General features: G+C 43.4%; 1 protein-coding gene across 2 annotated transcripts in view; it reads left to right on the top strand.

Annotated features, from left to right (window-relative positions):
• CCDC18 (coiled-coil domain containing 18) overlaps positions 1-27,201 on the top strand; it is a 71,414-nt gene that overhangs the window by 11,393 nt on the left and 32,820 nt on the right. For both annotated transcript variants that reach the window (XR_008446028.1, XM_054038671.1), the window contains exons 8-20: positions 1,718-1,839; positions 2,245-2,554; positions 7,461-7,564; positions 7,686-7,846; positions 8,508-8,728; positions 10,606-10,716; positions 11,686-11,817; positions 12,631-12,765; positions 13,764-13,841; positions 15,610-15,726; positions 20,797-20,964; positions 21,459-21,601; positions 23,951-24,114. Coding sequence is in view for 1 of the 2 variants with exons in the window: in XM_054038671.1 (XP_053894646.1) it covers positions 1,718-1,839; positions 2,245-2,554; positions 7,461-7,564; positions 7,686-7,846; positions 8,508-8,728; positions 10,606-10,716; positions 11,686-11,817; positions 12,631-12,765; positions 13,764-13,841; positions 15,610-15,726; positions 20,797-20,964; positions 21,459-21,601; positions 23,951-24,114 (1,966 nt within the window). In the remaining variant the exon portion in view is untranslated. The remainder of the gene's footprint in view (positions 1-1,717; positions 1,840-2,244; positions 2,555-7,460; positions 7,565-7,685; positions 7,847-8,507; positions 8,729-10,605; positions 10,717-11,685; positions 11,818-12,630; positions 12,766-13,763; positions 13,842-15,609; positions 15,727-20,796; positions 20,965-21,458; positions 21,602-23,950; positions 24,115-27,201) is intronic.

The raw sequence follows: 27,201 nt of genomic DNA, 5'->3' as shown, positions 1-27,201 counted from the left end.
GAAGGAAGCTACTATACCTTATTTTTATTTATTCACACACTTCAGAAATGTTGGCTAAAACATATTTGTAGCCAGCCCCACATTTGAAGTGTTAGCAAAAGAAATTTTTATTTATTCTTTTTTAATCACAAAGGCTTCTTAAGGGAATTTGCTGCATCACTGTACCCATGGTAGAGACAGATGATTAGAATAAATATTCTGTGCCATGGCTACAATGGGAAAACAACTCTCATAAGCAGCATTAACAGTATATAGGGAGGTCTGGGAAAAAATTAAGTATTGTTGCCCCTTTTGACCCAAGTGACTAGCAAAGTTTGGGGCCCTGTGGATTGTTCCAGTTGGGTGGAGAAATTGACAATGGTCTGGTGCCTTTGATGTAATCTTGTTTATTTACAAAGAATGTCCAAAGTCCTGTTTCTCTCAACACCGGAGGAACAAAATAAATGAGATGGCTTCTTTGCTCATAGCACCAGACTCTTTCAGACAGCTTGTTCAGGCTGTCTGTGTCTGGATTTCTTTCTGCTTCTCTCTGTGGTCCTTCAGTTTGAACTGTGTGTGTGTGTGTGTGTGTGTGTGTGTGTGTGTCTCTCCCTTCCCCCCCGCACCTATCCCTTTAGTCAGAGACTATATGGAGCCCTTCATTCACTACGTTCGCTTACTGTGTGGGCTCACGTACCCCCTTTGTCTTAGTTGGAGCTCCATAGCTGTCTTTCACAGGTATTTTAAATGAGGGGTGGCTGTCACAACAATTCAGATGAGGTTTAACCCATCAACAACCGTATCCTACAAATATATTATCACACAAAACTCATCTTTTCTCCTTTTAGCTATAAAGTAAGTTCTGAACTCTTGCAATCAAGCTTTTTCTTTTTGTTTCAAGAATACGCCTTGAAAATTCTAAGTAGATCAGTGCAAAATTAGGATGAAGGGAAACCTAGGTTTGACTAATCCATCCCGTGCCTCCAACAGGAATACCTACTTATTCATTATATAGCTTCCATAGATAGATTATATGTCCACGGTGTGTTTTAAATTACAAAATAGTAAGTATGGCCATCTTGCTAGGTAGTCTATTCCTCATGTGGTATCTGCTAGCTGAAAACCCCTTTTATCTGACATGTAAACAAAACTATCTTATTCACGTTCCCTCCATTATCGTAGCTGGGAGTACTAAATTAGGGTAGCCACTTTTTAGTCCCTCCTGGTTGTCTATAAATCATCCAGAGGAACCCATGCCGGGAGCAAAGTTGGGGAGAAATTGAGCAAGCACTATTTTTCCGTTTTATTTTTCACAGCTATTACGGTGTAAGTCTGTAACTTTTTCTCTTGGGTAGGAAAAAGAGTCAAGGAATCACATAAGTCTTCAGCAGTTGCCCTGGAAGGTGAATTTGCCACTGGTTAAGCTTCTTTGGTCATGGAGATTGGCAAGACTATACTGCATACCTTGACATCACTGCTGACCAAAAGTAGGCCCTAAAATACCAAAGAGATTCTTACTTTTTATTCTTGTTAACCAAAGAAAAAGCTTTTTCCCTGCTCTCCCATGCCTCAGAACAGCAATCAGTATGGTTACCTTTCTGTGTACTATAAAGGAAGTGCGATAGTAGCAATCTTTGCAATATAAAGCAACTTAATTTGTTTATTCTTTGTCAGAATACTCTGACTATTTGCAGCTTAAATAATTGTTTTCATCATTATACAACAACGTGTTTTTAAGGTTCAAGCTGAAGAAGAAACTTTAGAGAGAAATCTAATTAATTGTGTAAAAGAAAAAGAAAAGTTGCATGAAAAATGTGTTGCCTATAGAAATGAACTTGAAATCACAAAGGAACAATTAAGGTAAGAGTGTTTCTTTCTTTCTTCCTTTTTTAATTTATATATCTTGTTCCTGGATTTCTCTATCTTCAGAATAGTTACAGTGGCATTGGCATATCTCTTAGCACCCTGACAACATTTCAGTCTTTATCATTCATAGGATAAAAAGGGACCAATCCTAGGAATGAGAGGATAATTTAGTCTCCATGTTGTTTTAGTCCTTAGTTTCTCTGCTTTTGACACTGAGAAAAGGCTACTAAGAAGTTAGTCTCTTTTAGACTCCCAGATGAACGAAGATAATCAATTTTTGTGGAGGCTGCCTTTCTGCCAGTATATCTGATAGCCAAAGTCCTACCAAAACTCCAACCTCCTAGAGTTTTTGTTGAAGTAGCCTTTAGATTGTATATATTTGTTTGTTTGTTTTTGTAGACAATTAAAGGATGAGAACCGTAGTGCAAAAGAAGAGATGAGGAGTCTAGAGGCAAAAAACACTGAAATTGTGTCACAGCTAACACAGTCTGAACAGAAGATCCTGAAGCTTGAGAGTGAACTTAATGACAAAGTAGTAGTACTTAAAGAGAAAAATGCCCTAGTAAGTGAAAATGCAGAGCTAAAAGCACTTATTGCACAGCAAAATGATCGCCTAAAATTATGTCATCAAGAAATTGAGGATTCAAGAGAAGAACTGAGCACCTTGGAAACTATTATCTCCCAGTTGTCGCTAGGTACATCTAAAGAGGTACTATAATTGATACATCGTTATAAATTTTGCACCTTGTAGAATCCTAACCAGGTACTATCTGTAAATGTTGCTTAGCTTATTAGTATACAGGTCTGTCTCATCTTATGCGGGGGTTCCGTTCCGCGGTTAGCACGTAAAGCGAAAACCGCGTATAGCCAAAACCCCATTGAGTTCAATGGCAGGCGGAATTGCCCGCACTACAGGTACAGTATTAAAATTGTTATTTTTGTTTTTGTTTTTGCCGACGGCGTAAAGCTGAAATCGCGCACGTTAAATGCGCGTAAGATGCGACAGACCTGTACTGGTTTTGCTGCTTCCAAAATGCACTGATGAAGATACAGTAATGTTTAATTAAACATTTTACTTTATCTGAATGAAGTGTGTGTGTGTGAACTCTCAAGAATGTAAAAACTGCAGTACTAGAGCAGTTTAATAAATGTTCATCTAATTTTGTACCCTGCCTCCCTCTGTGGCCTGCATTGATTCTTCAGAGGCAGACTTACTTTCCAAAACACCACTAAGTAATACAGTGTGATACTGGGGCTCCTGTCTGTTGAACAGCATGAGGTTTACCAGATGGTGAAGGTACAACCTCTGTAATAGTCTCAGCAGGGGGCATGGAGCAGTGAGAGCAAGGGAGAGACTTGCTGACAGAGCTTGTAGCTACTTTTTCTGAATGGCAAACTTCTGGTGTCTGTGCCTTGTCATGGCGGGACAGCTTGCGTGCTCTAACAATCCTCCACATATGTGTCGGGAGGGGGACTTTTTGTTCCTGGTAGGTTCAGCCAGGCTGGATTGGTCTGTAAGGGAGGAGCCAGACAAAACAGACACCCTGGTCCTCCAGGTTGGGTGTTAGGCACAGGGCTAACAACCCTGTTCCGCAAAAAACCAAAATGTTATGGAAACAGCAATGGAGAAATTGAATATTACTGTGTATGATGGCCTTCAGGAATCAATGACCCGTATGACTGCCGGTGGTGAAAGCCAAAAGGAAGCCACTGGCATGAAGACTGAAGTGCTGAACACCAAAACAAAAACCAAACTTGCTTTTTGGAACGTACAGACAATGTATGAAATAGGAAAGCTAGCTCAGGTCACCGCAGAGATGAGATGCTACAGCTTATGCATTTTGGGTGTCAGCGAGAGCAGACGGATGGGATCAGGAAGATTAACAACAGCTTCGGGAGAAACTTTGCTGTATTCTGGATGGGATAATGGACAACACCATGGGAGTGTAGCGCATTCCCTGCTTGAATGGAAGTCCATCAGCAGCAGACTTACGAGAGCCAGACCGAAAGGGAAACACAGTAATATATCCCTGATTCAGTGCTATGCTCCGACAAATGACAGTGATGAAGAAGTAAAGGACAAATTCTAACTTGCATTACAGGTGGAGTTAGAGAGAGTACCACGCTATGAACTAACTATCGTCAAGGGAGACCTGAATGCCGAGGTCAGTAAGGACAACACAAACAACGACAGAGCAATGGGAAGACATGGGTATGACACCATGAATGAAAACGGAGAGAGGCTTGTTGATTTCTGTAATATGAATAACCTAGACATCAGCGAAACTCATTTCAACATCGTGAAATTCACAAGCTGACATGGTGTTCTCCAAATGGCAGAGATAAGAACCAGATTGACCATATGATGATAAATGGTGACACTTACTGACAGATGTGAAAGTGAGAAGGGGTGCAGATGTTGGCAGTGACCACCACCTTGTGATAGCCTCCATCAAGCAAAACTGAGAAGTGTGGGCCCACCAAACAAGGGACATAAATGTTATGACATTGACAAGTTAAAGTCCCCTGAAATGCAGAAAGCCTTCGTTCTGCAGTTAAACAGGTTTCAGGCACTTGCAGACCTTGATGAAAAGGAGGGGAATACAGATGAGACGATCAACAAGAAGTGGGATAAAGTAACAGCAATTTATAAACAGAGCAGTGAAGCCTGTCTAGGCTACAGGCAGAAGAAAGGAGTGGATTACACCCAGCACGTGGAATGCCATAGAAACCAGACAAGCCCTGAAGAAAAAAGTTTTAGACACAAAATCCCAGAAGCTAAAGGACAAATACTGCGAACAGTATAGCAAGGCACACTGGGAGGTCAAATGCCTTGTGAGAGCGGACAAACGACATTCTATTGATAATCTGGCAACACAAGCAGAGGATGCAGCTGCTTGTGGTGAACAAGGAACTGTCTATAAAATGATGTGGCTTATTAGTGGTAAATGGCAGACACCAACAAACACTCTCTTCAGGGACAAACAAGGCCACATACTAACAACGGAAAAAGGACTAGAAATGCACTGGATTGAGCATTTAAAAGAATTGCTGAACAGGGAGCCACCTAAAGAGGAAGCAAACATCCAAGAGGCAGAAGAAGATCTTGATATCAGCACAGACAGGAAGAGATCATTCAAGCCATCAAATCCTTGAAAAATGAGAGCGCTCCTGGCAAGGGTAACTTGAATGCAGAATTGTTCAAGGTAAATCCTGAGTTAGCAGCATCTATCCTGGCCCCTCTATTTACATCAGTCTGGGGAAGGGAAAAAGCGTCGGATGGGTGGACCAATGGGGTTATCGTGAAGACACCAAAGAAAGGAACGATCAGTGATTGTAATAACTGGCATGGTATTACATTTTTATCTGTGCCAAGCAAAGTATTGTGTAAGATCATAGTCCAGCATATATCAGAGGCAGTTGATAGCGTTCTCAGAAAAGAGCAAGCTAGTTTTCAGAAAGGACATGGATGCACAGACCAGACCTTCACTCTATGAAAAATAATTGAACAATGCTTAGAATGGCAACGGCAACTCTGCATACATTTCATTGACTTTGAGAAGGCTTTCAATAGCATTCACAGGACCAGCCTATGGTGCATTCTGCAGGCATATGGAATCTCTCTCCATATAATCAACATAATTAAAAGCTTTTATTTCAATTTTACATGTGTTGATCACAGTGAGCTCAGTTTTGAAGTCAAAACAGGAGTATGTCAGGGGTGTGTCATGTCTGCAATCCTTCTCAACATTGTCGTCGACTGGGTAATGCAGCGTACAACAGAAGACGTGCCAAGAGGCATTAAATGGATACCCTTCTAATCCCTTGAAGACCTGGACTTCGCAGATGATTTCGCTCTCCGATCACATACCCAACACCATATACAAAAAAAACAACAACTCGACTCAGCGCATTCAGACAGCAAATTGGACTGAAAATCAACCGCAATAAGACAGATATCATGACCTTTAATATTGCCTCACCATCACCAATATGGAGAGAGAATTATGTTCTCACCAATTTAGAAACATTCACATACTTGGGCAGCACCATCAGCCAGGATGATGGAACAAGCCAGGACATCCGGAACAAAATCAGTAAAGCCAGGAACACCTTCAGGAGCTTAAATACAGTCTGGAAATCATCAAAATACAACACCAAAATCAAACTCAAGATTTATCAGAGCTGCGTACTTTCAACATTACTTTATAGTGCAGAATGCTGGGGAATGAGACAGTATGACATGTCCAAAGTTCTCCATATCTTTTGGTCGTGAACAATCTCAAACCAGGATCTATTGACACAGTGCAGCCAAAAGGATCTGAGCACGATCATTTCCAGGAGGCGTTGGAGATGGATTGGCCATGTGCTGCAGATGGAAACTGATTCCATCACCAGAGTAGCAATAAGATGGACACCAGAAGGCAAGTGAAAACTAGGTTGCCCGAAAACAATATGGTGAAGAGCCGTGGAAGCTGAGCTGAAAAACCTGGGGCATAGCTGGTGAATCATTGAAAGACTTGCCAGAAACGCACAGGAGTGAAGGAGCTTTGTCGCTGCCCTAAACACCAGAGGCATAATGGGAACATGATGATGATGATGAAACTTCATATGAAGTCCATCAAACTGGGGCTTGCACTTGTGAACTTTATCGGGTCTGCAAGAAATTTGGTGGGTAGAGCATGGATGGGAAGGAGTCACAAAGAAATCCAAGATCAGGTGCTGTATGGAGGGTAACTTTGATGAGCAGAGCTAGGGAGGTGTACTGGGTAGCAGGGCCAGAGAGGCAGCATTGGAGAGCAGGAGTTGATCTCTCCCTCTGCTTTTCGTTCCATAAATGTAGAGGGTTATTAGGAAAGTTGAATAACACTGTTTGTAATTTTTGAAGCTCCAAAGTGGGCGCTCAGAAATGTTGTAATCATGCCAATTTCAAACTGAGTGGATTTTAATCGATTTTCCTGCCCCCCTTCCCCGCCCCCCCCAGGAAAGTTAGTAATTATTTTATCCAAATAATTTAATAGAAAATTCTGATGTCCTCTCAACTGTAATTGGAAAAATTGGGAGATTAAATTCACTCATTGAAATAAAGCAGAATTAACGTTTCTTTAAGTGAAAAGTTCAAAACAAGCTGGCAGGAGGGAGATCACTTGATCATTACCTGTTAGGTTCACTCCCTCTGGGGCACCTGGCATTGGCCACTGTCGGTAGACAGGATACTGGGCCAGATGGACCTTTGGTCTGACCCATTACGGCTGTTCTTATGTTCTTAGGCTCAGCTTTGGAGTCATTACTAATACTTCATAAGTGTGATATTTAATGGCTAAAATTTTCAAATTTGAGTATCTAAATTTAAATGTAGGCATCTAAAAGTATATGACCTGAGTTTCAAGGTGCCCATTGCCCACAGCTCCATTTGATGGGACCTCTGATGCTTACCCCCTCCAAACGTCACTTTTTTTTTTTTTTTTTTTTTTGTTAGGACTGTATATATAGGTACCCACTCAGGCCAGGATGTTCAAATCTTTGTGCCTTGAAAAACATTCTGCTTGTACAGTATGTGAATTTATCATAGAAAAAGTTGAAATTTTTATTAGTTCTTTTTTCTTAACTTGCAGTTTAAATTGCATCCTTCGAAACGTCAGATGGCCAGTTCCTCTGCAAAGGAAGCTATGTATTCCTCTTGTTGCGAATCAAACAAATCCCTGATTGCAGACTTAAGGTATATTTTTAAGGGTCCTGAACTCTAGCAAGACTTTAGAATAGTATTTAGGAGGTATTGCTACTGGCAAAGAGAGAAAAATGCTTTCCCATAACATTTTATATCTTTTTCTTTGTGCTAGAATCAAACTGGCAATGAAAGAAGCAGAAATTCAAAAGCTTCAGGCAAACCTAACTGTCAGTAAAGTAGCTCAACATCTTTCTAATGATTATGAGGGACAAGAAAGTGGCAGATTACATGGCCTAGAAACAGAACCTGTAAAATTGATTGGAAATCACACAGGTGAGCATGGTGAAAAATAGTGCACTTAAAAACTATAAAATGCATTCTGACATAGTCATTTAAAAATGACTGCAGAATGCGAGTTAACATTTTTGTGGGTTTTAATTTTGCTATTTTAATATTTTCTGTAATAAGATAACAGATGTCCTTATGGAGAGCAAGGGTTTAGCTACTTTGGTATTTATCATAGTTTTGAGTCTCAATGTGCATTTTAATTTTTGTGTACGCCTCTACCCCGATATAACGCGACCCGATATCAAACGAATTCGACTATAACGCGGTAAAGCAGCGCTCTTGGGGGCAGGGTTGCGCGCTCCGGCGGGTCAGCATGTCTGGCTCCGACATGCTGTTCTGAGCGGCGTGTTAAGGGTGGGAGGCAGGCGGGAGGCGGGTGGGCAAGCGGGGTGAGGAGGCGAATGGGGAGGTGAGCGGCAGGCAGTGTATTTTGTGCTTTTTCTCCCAAAGCCTAAATGTAACCTCCACAACAGGTATTGACTACTGAGGGCAACATTTTCTGAGGTTACTCTTGAGCCTGGGGCTCATGTGGTAGCTTAACATGCTGCTGTCAAACTATTCCTTGTCTTCATCAGGCATGTCTTTTTACAACTTGATTATCTCTAATTTTAATTGTCATCTATAAATAAAACTTTTTTTAAAAAAGAAGAGAGAAAATGTCAACAGTTGGAGCTCATCAGTAAACAGTTTGAAAAGGAGCGTCGAAGATTCACAAGAGAGATAGAAGAGTTCCGTGCTAAGCTGTCAAAAGCAGAAGAGGAGAATTCTTCTTTAAAGACCAGCATGGCCCAGAGAGCCAGTCAGTTTCAAATTATACAGGAAGAACTACTGGAGAAGGCTGCAAAAACTACTAACTTAGAGCGAGAAGTAAGTTGTTAAGAGGGCTGAAAAGTGTATAATCTTTGATCACTGAATTAAATGCAATAGTTGACACAATTCCCCTTTTTCTAAAACTTTCCTTGGCATGTTTGTTTTCTGATGCAAGACTATTTGGAGAGAATATGAATTAGTAAATTTATTGGGGGTGCAGGAAAATCTGAAGGTAAAACTCAGACCTTAATATGTTAATAACATCAGAAATTCCAGATTATAAAGCTGCTGTGTAAATTGCTGCTATTTAGATTGTCGATGTGTGCCCTCTTGTGTTTGTGTTTGTGTTTGTGTTTGTGTTTGTTTGAGATTGAGAGGGGGGGGAAAAAAAAACCTACTAGTGCAGGGGCAGGCAAACTTTTTGGCCTGAGGACCACATCGCATTTCCAAAATTGTATGGAGGGCTGGTTGGGGAGGCTGTTCTGCCCCAAACAGCCAGGCGTGGCCTGGCCCCGCCCCCTATCCAACCCCTCCCCCCCCCCCGCTTACAGCCCCCCCCCCCGGACTCCTGCCCCATCCACCCCCCTCTGCTCCCTGTTCCCTGACTGCCCCTGAACCCCCTGCTGCCCCATCCAACCCCTCCTCTGATTCCTGACTGCCCCATCCAACCATCCCTTCTTCCTGACCGCTCCTGGAACCTCTGCCCCCTGCCACCCCTTCCAACCCCCCATCTCCTTCCTGACTGCCTCCTCCCACCCCCCCCCCCCGGGGACCCCTGCCACCACGTTCCCCACCTCCTATCCACACCCCTGCCTCCTGATCACCCCCAAACTCCCCTGCCCTCTATCCAACCCCACCCCGCTCCCTGCCCCCTTACCGCGCTGCCTGGAGCGCCGGTGGCTGGCGGCGCTACAGCCATGCCACCCAGAGCACCAGGACAGGCAGCTGCACTACGGTGCAGCTCAGAGAACTGGGTCAGGCAGCAGCTCTGCAGCTGCGCTGCCTGGCTGCCCAGAGCATTGTGCCAGTGGCACGGTGTGCTGAGGCTGCGGGGGGAGGAGGAACAGCACGGAGGGGCTGTGGGCCAGGAGCTCAGGGGCCAGGCAGGAGGGTCCCGCGGGCCAGATGTGGCCCACCGGCCATAGTTTGCCCACCTCTGTACTAGTGGATACCTAAATGCTGAGTATGTATTTAATGAGAAATATGCTGTATATTTCCCAGAGACCAGAACTATTACTGGATAATCACAAGAGAAATTTAGGCAATGAAAGCTATAACTCACCAATGGCATTAAAAAGAAGAACAGGAGTACTTGTGGCACCTTAGAGACTAACAAATTTATTAGAGCATAAGCTTTCGTGGACTACAGCCCACTTCTTCCACGAAAGCTTATGCTCTAATAAATTTGTTAGTCTCTAAGGTGCCACAAGTACTCCTGTTCTTCTTTTTGCGGATACAGACTAACACGGCTGTTACTCTGAAAAATGGCATTAAACTGCATTAGCATTCAAATTCCTAACATGTATATCCAGTTTCAGCATAATTTGTTTTATAATGGCTGTTTTAATGACCCCAAATATTATAGATGTCTAACCTTTGACTCACTGTTGTGGCATTGTAATTTATGGTAAATTGCACACATTGAAGATAAGTTGCCTTAAAATTTCTTTTCTCTGTAACTAATAAAAAGTAATAGTTAATAACAAGTCAGTTTTCAAGAAAGCATTCACAAATAATTGAACAAACCTTAAATCAGTTGTCCTACATAATCTTTACCTACCATACTGCTCTTAGCAGGCTGTACTTACACTACATATGCACCATTATATAAACATCACAGTTAGAAAAATATACACATGCATAGGTCTTTATTTTTCTTTCTTAAACATAAGATTATAATCTCTTTTAATGGTTTATATTCTGTTTATTTTCAGATAACAAAGAAATCCTCTCAGCTTTCAGTACTTGAAAAGCAGTTGGAAGAAAAGACAGTTGCTTATTCTGCTGCTGCTGCAAGATGTTCTGAGCTGGATCAGGAGCTCATAGTAAGAAATTTTCATTGAGAAATCATAATTGTGTAAAATCACACAATGTTGTTGTGTTACTATATATTTTTAGTTATTGTGCTGGTATTATACATATACAAACCAGATAGAGTGCAAGATCTCTTAGTACAGATCACACAATTTTAATAACCCAAATAATCTTGCTTTAAACAGAAGTTCCTGGAATTTTTTACCCTTGAACACCCATAAAAATTCTTAAATGGATATAAATAATTTTCTTTATATTACATATGGAATGAAATCCAGGCACCACTGAAGTCCATGATGGTTTTGCCAATTACTTCAGTAGGGCCAGGATTTTACTCATATTTTTTAAATCCAAGAAGCAGTCACTTTTGTAAGTATATAGAAATATTTTTTTAAATGGTCTTTCTACAGTTTTTTGCAGTATAGGAAAATATTTGTCAGTTAGAAATATTTAATGATTGAAAATCCAGCTCTTCCCTGTACTGTTACATTTGAAAAAGGATAACTGTTGCAAAGTATTAAAATATTTTAGTTTTTACACTCTTAAGATTGCTCTCTTCACTTCCTTCATATTTAATATTCACTGCGGTAAAATTACTTTATTTTCCTTTCATGGCCTCATGACATTTCTTGTAAGAGTAGGGGTTTGCCTTGGTGTCCTTGGCCAACATTTTCCTTCACTCAATACTGTGTGCTGTCATCTGTGCCAACTGTCCATCTGACAGCTGCCCTCCATGTCTGAGATGGCTGCATTTCAGTGATGCTCCATGTTTACACTGTACTTTGTAAAATGCTTTGAGATTTTACAGGGTGAAAGATGCTATATAAATGTAAAACATTAATATTAAATTCCAATTTTATCTATTGTTCTTATGAGTCTGAGGCTTTCATACTTCCTTATTGCTTACACAAAAAATAACTCATTACTTGATATCAAAAGATCTATATATTCCGATTAAGGATTTTAAAAAATATTTCCAGGAAAAGAATGGCCAGATTCGCAACTTGGAAGCAAATATCAGTGAAGAACATGAGCAAGTAACTATAGCTTTTGAAAAAGCAAAGTTAATTCATCTTGAACAGCACAAAGAGATGGAAAAACAGATTGAAATAGTAAGAGATTATGCACTAATGTGTGTGTCATATATATCTCTAATGTTTTCTGTGTAAATTTAATTTCCATATCTTCTTCATTCCTCAGTAACTCTGGGGTTAAAAAGTTCATGGTATCTCCTCCATACACTCCCTCTCTTTAGCATTCTGCATTATAAAGACTGTCCCCTGGAGACTTGTGACTCTCTTCTCTGCCATATAGAAGTGAAAGTCAGACACCTCTATAACACCATCACCCCACTTCCCTGGACCCCAGGAAGACCTCTTCCCCAGGGTCCTTAATGTGGGGAGAAAGTGGAGACTGACTTGAGCATCTCTCCTCTGTCCATGAGAAGAATCCCCAGCCAAAATAATACAGCCCCAGGCAGTATTTTCTTTCCCACTGAGACAGGGTGATCTTTGATAACGTTCCTCCAATTTTTTTAGAAACATTTAATAACTTTCAGATGACCTTTATTGAAACTGAAACCCGTACTGCTTGCAGTCATGGAAGATTTCATGTCATATTTTGCAAAAGTAGAGTTGTATGTCTTGTTGTCTTGACCAATTTCAGCATGCAAAGTAACTGTATTCTGCCTATGTTCTCCGGTTGCTTTAATCAGTAATGTAATTTTTATACCTGTTCCTAGGTTGTACAGTGTTGCTGATGGCATCAATATGATCATTTTGTGTTCACTCTAGGGGTGACTGCTTTTTGGTGGTAAATAAACCAAATGGAACCATATGTGTAGATAGTTTTTAAATCTCAAGAGGCTTGTATAAGAAACTACATTAAAACAATAAATAATGGGTTGTTTTTTTGTGTGTGTATAGCTTCAGACTCAGCTGGCTATGAAACACCAGCAAAATAATGAGTTAGAGAAGACAATGTCTGTTTTACAAGAAGATATTGTATGTAAACAACGTCACCTTGAATCATTGGATCGGCTGCTGATAGAAAGCAGGGAGGTAATATTGACTATTAATTCTATCTAATAGCAAACCAAATGTTGATTGACTTGTTTTTAGAGATGAAGGGCCGGGTTCTCTTTTTTTTAATTTTGCTGGGTACAGGAAAGATAGGGGTAGACAAAGGTGGGTGTTTTTTTGTTTTGTTATTGTTTTGTTTTTTAAAGCCATCTTTGCCTGATCCCTAATTCTGGCCTCTGTATCTGTCTAGGCCAGTCCCAGAGCTGCACTAAATTGCCCTGACTTTAATGACCCTCCATGGCTTTTATTCCAGCACAGAATAGCACTCGGGTCACATCCTGGCTTGCATCTCAATATGCCACCTCCACTAGGGACAAGGAAGGAGGCCAGCATAGAGCCTTACATCTGCTCTGTCAGGTGGAGAACTATCCTATAATTAAGGCCCTATGAAACTTGCGATGTTGCGGATTCTACAATATTAGGCTTCCATTGCACTTTTGACAGTGGGAGCCTGGCCACTCCGGGGCTGAGAGCAGGAGCCCCTGCTGTCAGCCCAGGGTGGCCGCTGTCAGCCCCAGGCCCCTGCTCTCAGACCTGGGTGGTCAACAGCGGGAGTGCCCACTCTCAGCCGACAATGGAAAATTGTAGAACAGTAATAATGGGCTTTATTATAGCAAATAATAAGGTCCATTATTACTTTTCCGCAATTTTCCGTGGCTTGTCTGCAACTCAGCCGCAATATTTTTGACTATCATCCTGCAATTCAAGTAGGGCCTTACCTATAGTGAGTATATTCTGCAGGAGAGGGCTACACTCTCTTTATAGCCGCTTTCTGCCATTGGGGAAGTGTAAAGGGACCACAACGTGACAGAATCAGGGCCAAATTCACTTAGAAGTAAAATGCATGTTAATACAATATAAAGACAAACATTTTTGTAACTAACCAAATATTTTTTTGTTTTCTAGTATGCTGGCTTCCAGTAGTATAACTTTTATATATGCAGTTATATTCACATCTTGTCTCCTTTGGCAAACAGGAAATGGAAAAGCAAAATACCAAGAAAGAAGAAGCTTTGAAAATGTTGCAAAGCCAATTAACGGAAGAAACAATCAAAGTAAGTATGATTTTTGTTGTTTTTGATTAATACCTTTTTCTTTTTTGAATTGCCGTATTTATGTAGCTCTTTTCCATTCCCTCTGATTGAGACACCTCCAAGTTACTTATAGAGCTCATGTAAATATTCCAAAAGGTGTCATTACTTTCCAGTCCTCCTTTCAGCCTTCATTTAAGAATGAACAAACGAAAGAGAAATATTTTAGTGAAACCTGCTCTAAGTGACTGCTGTAAGACAAAAATCATTTGCCTGGCTAAGATGCTCTCGTAGTACAAGTAGAGCAGAATTGGAATCACTACATTTGGAGATAGTTTGGGGAGTCTCTAAAGACAAGAGAGTGACGAATAAGGGTCTCTCTCTCTCTCTCTTTTTTTTTTTTTTTTTTTTTTTTTTTTTTTAAAGGTTTCACTATAGATGCAATATTTATTTTGGGCTAAATAGTAATTGTAAAAGTAAACTGACTTCTTCAAACTCTTTAGCCCGTCTACTTCTCCTACTAGTGTCTGTCTGGCAAGCGTCTTCAATGCAGTACTGGCAACACTAGTTTTGCCAAGCAATGCCATCTTGTGCTGTAATACCATCTGAATTCATAACCTAAGATTGGTTGGGATGAGAAGCCATCCAAGTATCGTCTAGGTGCTTTAAGAAGTGGCGTTGGTGATTCAGTAGGTGGCTTGCTTCCGTCTGAGTTTGTACTGAACCAGTGGGCTGTTATAGTGTTACAGGGTACTGCTGCCAGTGGTGTTTTTCAGGTGAAATATAAAATGAAAGTCCCTGACTACTTCTAATCAGAGATAACTTGAAACTTTTTTTCCCCTCCCTTTAATAAAAAAAAAAAAAAAAGTGTGTGTGTGTTAACCTCATGGTCTAGTAAAATTCTAGTGTGGAAAACTGCAGACTGCCTATCTAAATTTTCCACTGCTGTTGCAATTTGATATGGAAATCTTCACTTCCTGCCCAACGCTGTTTAATGTTACAATTGCTGCATTTCACCCCAGAGATAGTTGCGCTTCAGTGTGTGTGGGGGAGAGGTCCCTAGTTGTTGTTGTATATAAATTGTATATCTAAGTTTGTGATTTCAGGGTGCAAGTCCAAATTGGTAATAATGTAAATGTAAGATACATTTGTTAAATTGTCAACATCATCATCATGCTATGCTGTTTTATGTTTACCTTGTCCTTTCCCTCCTGATTAAACTCAGGAGCTGCAGTCTCAATGCAGAAAATAAAAGTGGATCTGCTATTTTGTAATAGCACAATAAAATATTTTGGTTTTAGATATGGATCTACTTTTTTGAGTGTTGACTTGTCATAATTTACATAAGAATGTACCTTATGAAGGTATCCCATACATAAAGCTGGAATTTTATAGCCTTTTTATCACTTTCTCTGTAAATGATGCGTAAGTGAATAGCTGACTCAGTAGTGTGAAATATATATATATATATATATATATATATATATATATATGTGCTTAGACTGTAGCTGATGACAGGTATTGTAATGTCTTTGCATAATTGATAATCTCTTATGACTTAAAAGCATAAATTTTGTAAGTTTTTGTATGAATATTTTTCATTATTTAAATGTTATGTTAAAAGTAAATTTCAGAGAAATTAAAGATAGTTTTTTTTAAATCCATATTTGTAGTTATATCACACAAAATGTCAGAATTAACAAGCAGGTTTTAATGAATTATTTTAGACTTCTTGACCAATTCTGAACAACTAGTCATTACTTATTTTAAATGGTCTCTTACACCTAACTAGGTCCGACAACTAGAGTCAGCACTAGACATTTGTAAAGAAGAACTTAGATTGTATCTGAGTCAATTAGAAGAAAATAAGGAGTCATTTGAAAAGCAGCTAAAGAAGAAGTCTGAAGAGGTAAACTTTAATTCGTTTTATCAACTTAGTTTTTCTCTGTTACAGAGAAAACTGGTGTTATCCATTATGAAATATTAGAATTTGTGTCTAAAAGAAGGATATAGTAGGCAAGGAGAGAGGTGAACAAAATTTTAGCAGTAGGGATTGTGAAAAGGGGCAAATTTTTGTGACAAAGAGGGAGAAGCAATAAGACTTTGAGAGTGAATGTGGTAGGTGAAAAGTAGTAGTATCCAGTAAAAGGGAGTTGTTAATAAAGCCAGAGAAACAGGATCAGGAGGAAGGATACATTCAGTTATGGAATGACTGAGATTGAGAGGGCTATGGCGGTTGTGTTAATGTTTAACTAATGAAAAAGAAGTTAGTGAGGTGACTTGATTGTACTATAGGTATAGGGGTACCTTCATGGAGGGAAAAAACAGGTACTAAATGGCTCTTCAATTTTGTGATGAAAAGCCTAACAAGAACTAGTCGTTGGAAATTAAAGCCAGACAAATTCAAATTAGAAATAAAGCACAAAATATTACCAGTGAGTGATTAATTATTGGATCAAACTGCCAAGAGAAGTGATGGATTCCCTATCTCTTGGATGCCTTTCTGGAAAATACGCTTTAGCTAAACACACGTTATTTGGCTCAGTATAAGAATAACTGGATGAAATTTTTTGGCTTGTGATACACAGGATGTCAGACTAGATGGTCTACTCATCCCTTCTGCCCTTAAAATCTATAACTGATAGTTAGAGATGGGGAGACTGGATAGTGGGGCAAGGTTAAAGGTAAAGATTGGTAATCATGGCCAAGATATTCATCAGTGACTGGTGATAATGGGTGCCTCCATTTTTGGGTGTGCAACTTGAGATGCTTTAAAGGGGCATGACTTTTCAGAAGATGTTGAGCATCCACCCCCTGAAAATTAGGCTCCTTCAACGCGTCTCAAGTTAGGTACCGAAAGCCACTAATCATTGTTGAAAATCTTGGCTCATTCGCATATAGGTGGTAATTGAAGGAGAGGGGAACAGATTGAGGTTACAAAAATAGAGAAGAGCAGAGGAACCAGGACAGAATGTGGAGGGGAGAATGAGCCGCTAAAGGAGTAGGATAGGAAGAGAACCAGGAACCACAAAATTGCAAAGCCAAGAGAGAATAGGAAGCAGAAGAAGAGTGATCAACTGTTAATTTTACATTACCTCTTTTTTTTATATAGGAAAGATAACCTATAGATAAGACTCTGTGGAAATCACAGATTATTATTATTTTTTTTTAAATTCACAGCAGTGTCATGGGTAAGTGTTTTGAATTTCATGGAATGTGTACAACTGCCACGCCTCCTGCTGCCCCTGAGAATTGCTGCAATTTTTTCCCAACAGCAGGGAGGCGGAAGTGGCCATCTCGGCTTCCACTTCCTGCTAAGGCTGCTTGTGGAGGGTTAGCAGGCTGGGAGGTGGCAGTACCAGTCCTCTCCTTGGGAGTAGGAGGGATGGTAAGCTAGAGGGCGTTGAGGGGGGGTATCTCATCAGATGGCGCCAGACATCTGGCCCAGCGTGGTCCAGGGCAGGGATTGTAAACCTGGCTCGCTCTGCACTCAGTTCTCACCCAGGCTTCTGCTGCTGCTTCCTGGCTGGCTGGCTGATGGGGAGAAAGGGGCAGGACGGACAAAGTGCAGTTCTTCTTTGAGTGATTGTTCATGTTTATTCCACAGTAGGTGTGCGTGCTCGCACGTGCGTGCTCCAGCACGTGCACCGGTGCTGGAAGTTTTCCTCCTAGCAGTACCCGTAGGGGAGCGCTCCTAGCGACCTCTGGAGTTGCGCCTCTATGGTGCAGTATAAGGGTGCAGTATATACAATGCGCGCACCTCCGAATCTCTGTTCCTTCTTGCCGCCAGTGAAGATGCATCAGAACTGCTCTGCTCCAGCTTGTCTGCAGCTTTCCTCTAGAACTCTTGTTCGTTCATAGTAGTAGTAGTACCTGTAGTTGTAGTAGTTTAGATGAGTGTTAGTTTAGTTTAGTGCACCCGGGTCGGGGCATGCCCCAGGCTTTAAGTCGTGTGACACTTGCAGGCGGCCGATGCCAGTGAGTGACCTGCACGCGGACTGTTTATGCTGCCTGGGGGAACCCATCTTTGCTATCGCTGCAAGATTTGCAGATCTTTCAAGCCTCGGACCAAGAAAGAAAGAGACATTCCGCTCCGAGCCATTCTGATGGAGTCAGCATTGACCCCGACTCCAGTGCACCGCTCTGAGTCGGCACCGGGCATCGCGGTGTCGGTGTGCGGCGACACTTCGGTGCCTTCCACCAGTCGGCACCGCTCCCCGTCCGCGGGGCACACCTAGAAGGCTAAGAAGAGGTCTTCTCTGCCGAGGCACTGGAGCAAGACCAGGGGAGAGACTAGATCCACGTTGGGCAGTTCTCAGTCCCCATCGGCCTCCAGGTCTCCAAATCCGGTTGAGCGGAGTAGCCTGGCCCAGTCAGCGCAGGCTTCCCTGGATGTCCGGGTGCCCTCCACGCCAGAGGCCCTGCAAGCAACCTGGGACGTTATGTTCCTACCGGTACCAGGGGCACTGCCACCATTGGCTTCCTGGTCCAGAGGCAAGCCACTGCTTAGATCGCTGCAGTTGCCTCCTGGTCAGTACTGTTCGAGGGAATGTTCCTGATGCTGTTCGCCGCTCAGTGTAGTCCACACCGGTCACTGTCGACCCCCACCAGGTTGCCTGCCTGGGTTCTGACTGACTGGGGTTCCAGACATCGCTCTGCCTCGAGGGACCATAGACCTTGCGAAGGGAGTGGGCCCCGTCGAGACCGAGGCAGACGGCACCGGAGGTCTTCGCCTGTGAAAGGCTACCGTAGCCCGTCATGATATGGGCATCAATGCTGTTCCTGTTTGTCGTCTCGCACCAGGACCCCGCTGCAGCACCACTCCCGCAGTCCCGGGCGTCGATCGCTGGCGCCCTCCGGAGCCAATTGTGGAGCAGCTGCTACCGGCGGTATCGTTCCTCCATGTTGGGATCATGGTCTTGTGGTCGGCACCGTTCCCGACGCCATCGCTCCTCCCGGTCCAGGGACAGCGGCAGATCGTACGCTAGCCTGGCCTCCCTTCGTAGTCATCAGTCAATGGGACAGGCTAGTCAGGCTGAACAATGGCACTGGGCTCTTTGGCCAGCACCGTGGTACCAGTGGGCCCCATGGCCCCCGACGCAGCCCCCGGTGTGGGCTCGCTTGGTGACCGGAGCATCGGAAAGACCGTCGGCCTCCCTTTCCCAGCATCCCAGAAAGGAGTCGGTGGGACGTGCATTTTCGGTTTCGTGCCCAGAGGGTGACCAAGTGGGGGGACCTCCAGTACCGGTCGGTACGTAGAGTACCATGTCTGCATCCTCACCCTCCCCTGATAAGGCAATTACGAACTCTCCTTCCTCTGTTCCGCAGGAGGACTCTAAGGCCCACCAGGAACTATTGAAAAGAGTGGCATCAAGTCTCAACTTTCAGGCCGAGGAGGTGGAGGAACCCTCTACTCCCTCTTCAACGTCCTATAGGCCTTGGTACCGGGCAGGGTGGCCCTTCCACTCCACAAAGGGGTGGCAAAAATTTCAAATGCCTTGTGACAAACCCTGGCTTCCTTGCTCCCCATCTCTAAGAGGGCAGAACGGAAGTACTTTGTGCCCACCAAGGGGCATGAATACCTGTACACCCACCCTGCCCCCAACTCCCTGGTGGTCGAGTCGGTCAACCACAGGGAGAGGCAGGGCCAACCAGCCCCAACTCTGAAAAATAAAGACTCAAGGAGGCTGGACTTCTTTGGGAGAAAGGTTTATTTGTCCTTGAGTTTCCAGTTAAGGGTGGCGAACCATCAGGCTCTTCTGGGTTGGTATGAGTTCAATTTGTGGGGCTCTCTACCCAAATTCGAGGACTCCATCCAGGAGCGTGATAGGAAGGAGTTCAAAGCTCTGGTGGAGGCGAGTACAGCGGCTACCAGGGCAACCCTGCAGGCAGCGTCGGATGCTGCGGATACAGGTGCAAGGTCCATGGCCTCTGCAGTGTCCATGAGGAGGACGTCGTGGCTGCTGCTGTCTGGGCTGTCCAGTGAGGCACAGAACTCCTTGCAGGACCTCCTGTTCGACAGCAAGGCCCTGTTTGCGGAACAGACGGATGTGAAGCTGCATGGCCTGAAAGATTCCTGCACTACGCTTAAGACACATGTCCCAGCTCTGGCTAGGCCCAAGTTTAAGCGCAGCAGGCTCCCACTCAGACCACCCACTCTAAATATGAGCCCCCTTATAAAAAGTCATGGGACTATAAGAAATGCTCGCAGAGGCAGTCTTGGTCTGCCCCCCAGCCTGGGTGCTCCAAGGATAAACAGGTGGGGAAACGTCAGTTTTGACGGGACGCCCAGGGGCAACCTACCAGTTCACATCAGGGATCCACCCGCAATAAAGCTTCCCTTCACTAACCGGTTCTGTGCTTTTCTCCCGGAGTGGTCGTGGCTGACTTCAGACCGTTGGGTCCTCAACACCGTCCCCCGGGGCTACACCCTCCAGTTTACCTCTACCCCACCCAACTACCCTCCGCCCCCGTCCCACCTGGGGGACCCCCTCACGAGGCTCTGCTAGAGCAGGAGGTGGGGCAGCTCCTTGGCTTAGGAGTGGTGGAAGTGGTGCTAGCAGAGTTCAGATGCAAGGGGTACTACTCCTGCTATTTCCTTATCCCAGAGGCCAAAGGGGGGCTCAGGCCCATCCTGCACCTGCAAAGCCTGAACCTGTACATGGTAAAGTTCAAGTTTTGCATGGGCTGTCTGGCCTCTCTCATCCCCTGGATCCCGGGGATTGGTACGCTGCCCTTGATCTGCAGGACGCATACTTCCACATTCATATATTCGAGGGGCACAGGCACTTCCTCCGTTTCACGTTTGGGTGAATAAAATAAAATAGAGTTGAGAGCTTTTTTTTTTTGGTATGTTTGTTTTTGCATTATGGGTCTGATCATCCTCTCACGAAGAACATCGGATGACTGACTTAAATGGAAGCAAGATAAGGCATAAATATCTTTGTTTCATTGTAAAGAAAATTTAATGTATTTTCAGGTGCACCGGTTACAAAAAGAAATAAAACAAAGAAATCATAATCTTCAGGACACCACTGAACAAAATGTCCTCCTACAGCAAACTCTGCAGCAGCAGCAGCAAATGTTACAGCAGGAGACAATTAGAAATGGAGAGCTAGAGGATAGCCAAATTAAGCTTGAAAAACAGGTAAAGTACATTCATAATGAGAAGAATTAAATAGTATAGGTAAGCATAAATATTTAAATGTATTTATATGGAATTGCAATATCTGTCTATTTGATAGCTTACTTTGTTTATAATCTTTTAATTATCAGATGTAATTGATATAATTATTATAGTAGCCTGAGTGAATAATGAAATGAAATGCCACTTAATTTCAGGTGAAGTTGTGGATGCTCAGTACTTTGAAAATCAGGCTGTAGGTGTATAATTAAAACGTAATACATCATAAGAAATTTTGCGTCTAGTTACTTTTGTAGCACTTATTAAACCGATAAGAAATAATTTGTTCTCTAAAAGTACCTTTGCAGATTTCTATTTGATTTTTATGTGCAATTTTAGGATCTAACCAAAGAAATTAAATATTTTTAACCCTTTCATATGTGATTTTTTCAAGAGGGAGATTTCTGTTCTTTTATAGAAATTTTAACAGTATAGATACTAAATACAACTTTAAATAGGTATCAAAACTGGAGCAAGAGCTTCAAAGACAGAAAGAAAACTCCGAAGAAGAGTTGAGAAAGGCAGAAGGGAAGCTCCGTATAGCTTCTCAGGAAGCAGATTTAAAAAGACAGAAGGTGGCTGAACTTACTAGCACAATTGGGTATGTGTAGAACATTTTTTTTCATTTTGGTGTATTCTGAAGATCCAATATTGTAAAACTACTAAAAAATTGTATTACAAAATGTGATGCTTTTATTGAAAGGAGTATGTTTTACAGATACATGTAGCTTTAGAATAGTACTTTGGTCCTGATTCAGCAGGTCCTGATTCATACTTGAATATTTGCCTATTTGTAAACATGTTAATAATCCCATATACCTTGTTGAATTCTGGCCTTTATTTCTAGCTTAAGGACACTTCTATTTTTTGTTAATTTACAAACAGATATCCAGGCTTAGTCCTTCTATATGCCTCTATTCAGGAAAACATCCTTATTCAGGAAGAGTGCATAAACACACTAACTTCAGTTTTATGCCTAAAGTTAAGCATGTTCCTAAGTGCTTTCATGAAATTGGGGCTTGAGTTAGTTTAAAAAATAATAATGTTGATGGTTTTGCTCTTGGGATTGACCACTCTCCATGCTGAAAATACTCTTGTCAACATCAGAGAAACAGAAAAGCCTTATAAATAATTTAAGGATTTTTAAAATCTGTTTCTTTCAACCGCGGTTCCGACCCCCAGCCGCACCAGTACCCCACCCCCCCAACCGCTCTCCCCTGCTGGGGCAGGAGGCAGAAGCTTCGTCTTGCAGCAGCCAGGCTCTCCCCGGCTTCTTCCCCCAGCCGTGTTGCAGCCTGCTTTCCTGCCCCTCCTCCTCTCCTTCCCTGCGCCGGCTCTTGCAAAGGGAGTGGCGGAGGAGTGGTAGCGTGCTCGCTGCTCCGCAAAAGCCCCGCAGTCCCGCTTTCCCGGCCGGAGCTCCAGCCGGCGCGCGGCAGCCCCGCAGCCCCTTGCTAAAGCCGACCCTGGGTAAAGGAGGCAGAGAAGAGGTAGGGACAGGGCCTTGGGGAAGGGGGTGGAACAGGACATATCCCTTCCAGCCCCCTGCCGTGAGCCGCAGAGGGCAGGGGGCTGGGAGCATCCCCACGAGGCGAGCACCCCAGCCCTCTGCCCTGACCCACCCCACCCCACCCCCAGCCTTCTGCCCTGCACCCCCCCACACTCCCAACCCTCTGCCCTGACCTCTGAAGCCCCCTGCACCCCCACACTCCTCCAGCCCTCTGCCCTGACCTCTGAAGCCCCCCACACCCCAGCCTTCTGCCCTGCACCCCCCACACCCCTCCAGCCCTCTGCCCTGACCTCTGAAGCCCCCCACACCGCCAGCCTTCTGCCCTGCACCTCCATACACCCCTCTGCCCTGACCTCTGAAGCCCCCCACACCCACACTGGGGGGATGGGGGGCTTAAGAGGTCAGGCCCCACTCAGCCCGCTGCGGGCCTAGGTGAACAGAACTCCAGGCTGGCAGCGAGCTGAGCAGGCTGGTGGCGTAAGATCAGCATTTTAATTTAATTTTAAATGAAGCTTCTTAAATATTTTGAAAGGCTCATTCACCTGCACGTCCACCAATGTTATATATGCCATCATATGCCAGCAATGCCCCTCTGCTATGTACATTGGCCAAACTGGACAGTCACTACGCAAGAGGATAAATGGACACAAGTCAGATATCAGGAGTGGCAATATACAAAAACCTGTAGGAGAACACTTCAACCTCCCTGGCCACACAATAGCAGATGTAAAGGTTGCCATCTTACAGCAAAAAAACTTCAGGACCAGACTCCAAAGAGAAACTGCTGAGCTCCAGTTCATTTGCAAATTTGACACCATCAGATCAGGATTAAACAAAGACTCTGAATGGCTATCCAACTACAGAAACAGTTTCTCCTCCCTTGGTGTTCACACCTCAACTGCTAGCAGAGCACCCCACCCTCCCTGATTGAACTAACCTCGTTATCTCCACACTGATATATATCTGCCTCTGGAGATTTCCATTACTTGCATCTGAAGAAGTGAGGTTCTTACCCACAAAAGCTTATGCTCCCAGTACTTCTGTTAGTCTCAAAGGTGCCACAGGACCCTCTGTTGCTTTTTACAGATTCAGACTAACACGGCTCCCCCTCTGATACTTGAAAACCTTGTTTACTTTACATACAACAATAGTTTAGTTATATCATATATAGACTTATAGAGAGAGAACTTCTAAAAAAGTTAAAATGTATTACCGGCACGCAAAACCTTAAATTAAAGTAAATAAATGAAGACTCGGCACACCGCTTCAGAAGGTTGCCTACCCCTGGCCTAGTGAGTGAGAACTGCAGGGAGCAAGAAGGCTCCTGCAGGAGTCTCTGGGGTAAAGCAAGGACCTGGAGGGGCACAAAGAGGTGAGGGAAATGCTGTCTTTATTATTCCAATTGTTATTTGTTAATTCTGTTTCCTTTTGTGTTTTGTTCAGGCAGATTAAGCTGGAGATGGATCAGTGCAAGGATGAGCTAATTGGTATGGAGAAAGAACTAATGCATTTAAGACGAGATGGTGAAACTAAAACAGTGCAGCTAAGTCACTTAGAAATGACTTTGGAGCACACTCAGTCAGAACTCAATAAAAAAACACAACGAGGTAAATGATTTACTATGTGTAAAACATTTCATCTTTAAGGCTTATTTGCTTATGCTTTATATATTAAAATGGATTGTCTCCTCTCCCCCCACCCGACTTGTTTTGTAGTTAGTTGCAAGGGACTCAACGTATGACTATTTTGACTTTTCATAATCTTGCAATTTGAAAAGATCTGGGTAGTAAAATGTTACTTGGGCTTCTTCATTTTAGATGGCCTCTACATATTCCCACTTGTGGGGTGTTCCCTTCCCCCATGGAGCCTCGGTTACATTGAGAATCAATGTCACCAATTATCAGGCTATCATGGCCTAATATCAGCTTCAAATTCTTTCTCATTCCAATAAAGAAATGCCATCATGGACATGAAGATATTGAACAATTACATCAGAAAGTTCAAATTCCTACCGTATCCCTGTAAGACTGGCTCAGGTCTCTCGTCACAATCTTGGTCCAATCTCATTCTCTGGATGGACACCAGTTTCTTATGATTGTGTCCAACTGCTGAATCCCACGTGCTTCTATGCCCCCTTCATCTGAGTAATGACTGCTCACTGCTTGTAGCTCTGGGTTGCAGGCAGTCCCAGGTGCCTACCCATGACTGACATGCTTCTTGGGCAGTGGTACCCCACGCTCTGGCTAGACCCTGTAACCAATGCTGCAGCCCACCTGAGCCCCCATTTGCTTAGACATATTCTCCCCCAGAGTTCAACTGCCTGTGGGACCTCTGGTTTCCTAGTTACACCCTTCAGGGACAACATAGTAGTAAAGCAAGGCACGCAGACTAAACAATGGAATTTTTATCAACAAACACTTTGCTCTTAAAAAAGGACAAGAGGGCTATAGATAGATGGAAAACAACAAACACTTAAATGCAATCCATCTCAGTTGATTTCACCACCCTTGTAAGTCCTGGGTGTGGTCTGAGTACTTAGGCCAGGCAGCCCTTCTGGCCTTCTTGGCCTGACTATCTTGCTTCTGGATTTCCTTAGAGAATGACCACTTCTTAAAACTGACTGTGTCCCCTGAGTCCCCATATGCTGCAAGCTTGGGATGGGGAGATTCCAGCTCCCACCCCCATCAGCTTTTGCGTAAAGAGAGAAATATTCTAAATCAATGGCCCTGCTGGTAGAAAACCCATTGTTCCTTTAGGGAAGTGCCGTTCAATGTCAATGGCACTTGACTGCTCTGTCACAGCTTCCCAGCCATCATCTGTCCACTAGGTATCAAATCTCAGCTACAAAATGGATGCTTTAGTCCACAATGAAGGTTACACTCATAAATGGCATTCACAAAACAGAATGGAATTCATAAAGTATATCTGGTTTTTTTTTTTGTTTGTTTTTATGTGGGAGAAAATCACTACCAATGCAAAGTCTCATCTTTAGATTTCTATACAACATTGATAGGTTAACTGAGACATTTAGGAAGGCACCTAAACTGTTTGTAACCAGTGAGGATCAGTGTGAGAGGAATGCCATTTCCACTTAGTATCTGTCAAAATGGATTAGATTATGTACCAAGATGTGTTGGGCTGGAGGACATAGGATTCACTCTGTTAAGACGGTATTAATAGCCTGCTTCTGTAATATTGTCATCATAGAAATCTGCAGGAAATTTTGTTGACACATTTATGCAATACTGCATACTCAACAGCTTGGTATTTAGATCAGATACATGCTTTGGGAGGGTAATTCTGGAGCTCCTGCTTAATTAGAACTTCTGAGCCTGCCTTCTTAGGGGTTATACTGTTTACTAAACTCCCACATTTAGGAATATGCAGAGGCCAACTCAAAGAAAGGTAGATTTCTTAACAATAACTGGTGGTTCTTTTGAATGTCCGTGTAGGTCCCACTGTAGGGGCGTATGAGCCTATGTACACAAGCTCAGAACCTTTTGAAGAGAATGTCCATCATGGCCATCCATACATCCTATTCCTTCTCATAGGGCATAAAGGGCAGTGCAGCTGTGACCCTCCCTCAGGCCTGGTCTACACTACACAGTTAGGTTGACATAGGGCTGCTTATGTCGATCTAATTATGTCAATATATACACTACAGCCTTGCTCCCACCGATGTAAGTGCCCTACTGCGCCAACATAATAACTCCACCTCCACAAGAAGCATAGGGCTTGTGTTGGTGTAGTTAGGGCAACACAGAATCTGTGTAGATGCTGTGTTCCTTACATCAGCTGTTGGTGATCTTGTCAATTTCATGGCAGGAGCCATGAAATTGACAAGAAAGCCAAGCTGCCCCCCATTCCCCTGGAGAGTTGGGCAGCTGGACCCCCCTCTGGGGTGAGAAGCCCTGGCAGTTGGATCCCTGCCGGGAGCTGGGCAGCCTTGTCAGCTTCATGGCTTCTGGAGCCATGAAATTGACACGGCTGCCCACCTCCCGCTCCCCAGGGGCGAGAAGCCTCAGGCAGCTTCCCCCCTGCTCTCGGCAGGGAATGGGGAGCTGGGTGGGGGCAGTCTTCTGGGAGCCTGTGGGGCAGCTGGGCTCCCAGAAGGGAGCTGCCAGCGGAGCTGAGAGACCAGGCTCTCCGCTCCGCACACTCCCCCTCTTTGGATGGTGGAAGCGCTTCTGGTGAGGACGTGCACCACACACCCAAGGAGAGTAGTGTGGACATGCACCACTGTATTAATTTCTGCGGTAGGTGTAGTCGACCTAATGAAAGGTAAGTCAACCTACTAGTGTAGACATACTCTCTGTTCCCTCTTACTGCCTGTGGCATCAAGATGGCACATTGAATCTGCTCTTCTGTTTCAAATGCAATCGTTTTGTGAAGAAATCCTCTTCACCCTATTATTAAAAATTATTTTCTTGTTATTTTAATTGGATCGTCTGTCCCTCTGCCCCCCCAAAAAGAAAAGAAAAGAAAGATGGAGGAGACACCCTCCCATATTTCCTTGAACAGTTGAGCAAAGCACTTAGTTAGTAATGGCAGACTCTAAACCCACAGGGTTTATAATCTGTCCTTTGTGTGATGCTCTTATGCCCTTAATTGATGGGCACAACAGATCTCTTTTCTGCCTCAGGGAAGGACATATCCCTAATAGATATTTTTGAAGCATTCCTTTGAAGGTAGCC

The sequence above is a fragment of the Malaclemys terrapin genome, chromosome 8 (assembly GCF_027887155.1).
Source record: "Malaclemys terrapin pileata isolate rMalTer1 chromosome 8, rMalTer1.hap1, whole genome shotgun sequence".
Taxonomy (NCBI): domain Eukaryota; kingdom Metazoa; phylum Chordata; order Testudines; family Emydidae; genus Malaclemys; species Malaclemys terrapin.
The sequence above is the reverse complement of the archived record's forward strand: the minus strand, read 5'-3'. Positions and strand labels throughout refer to the sequence as shown.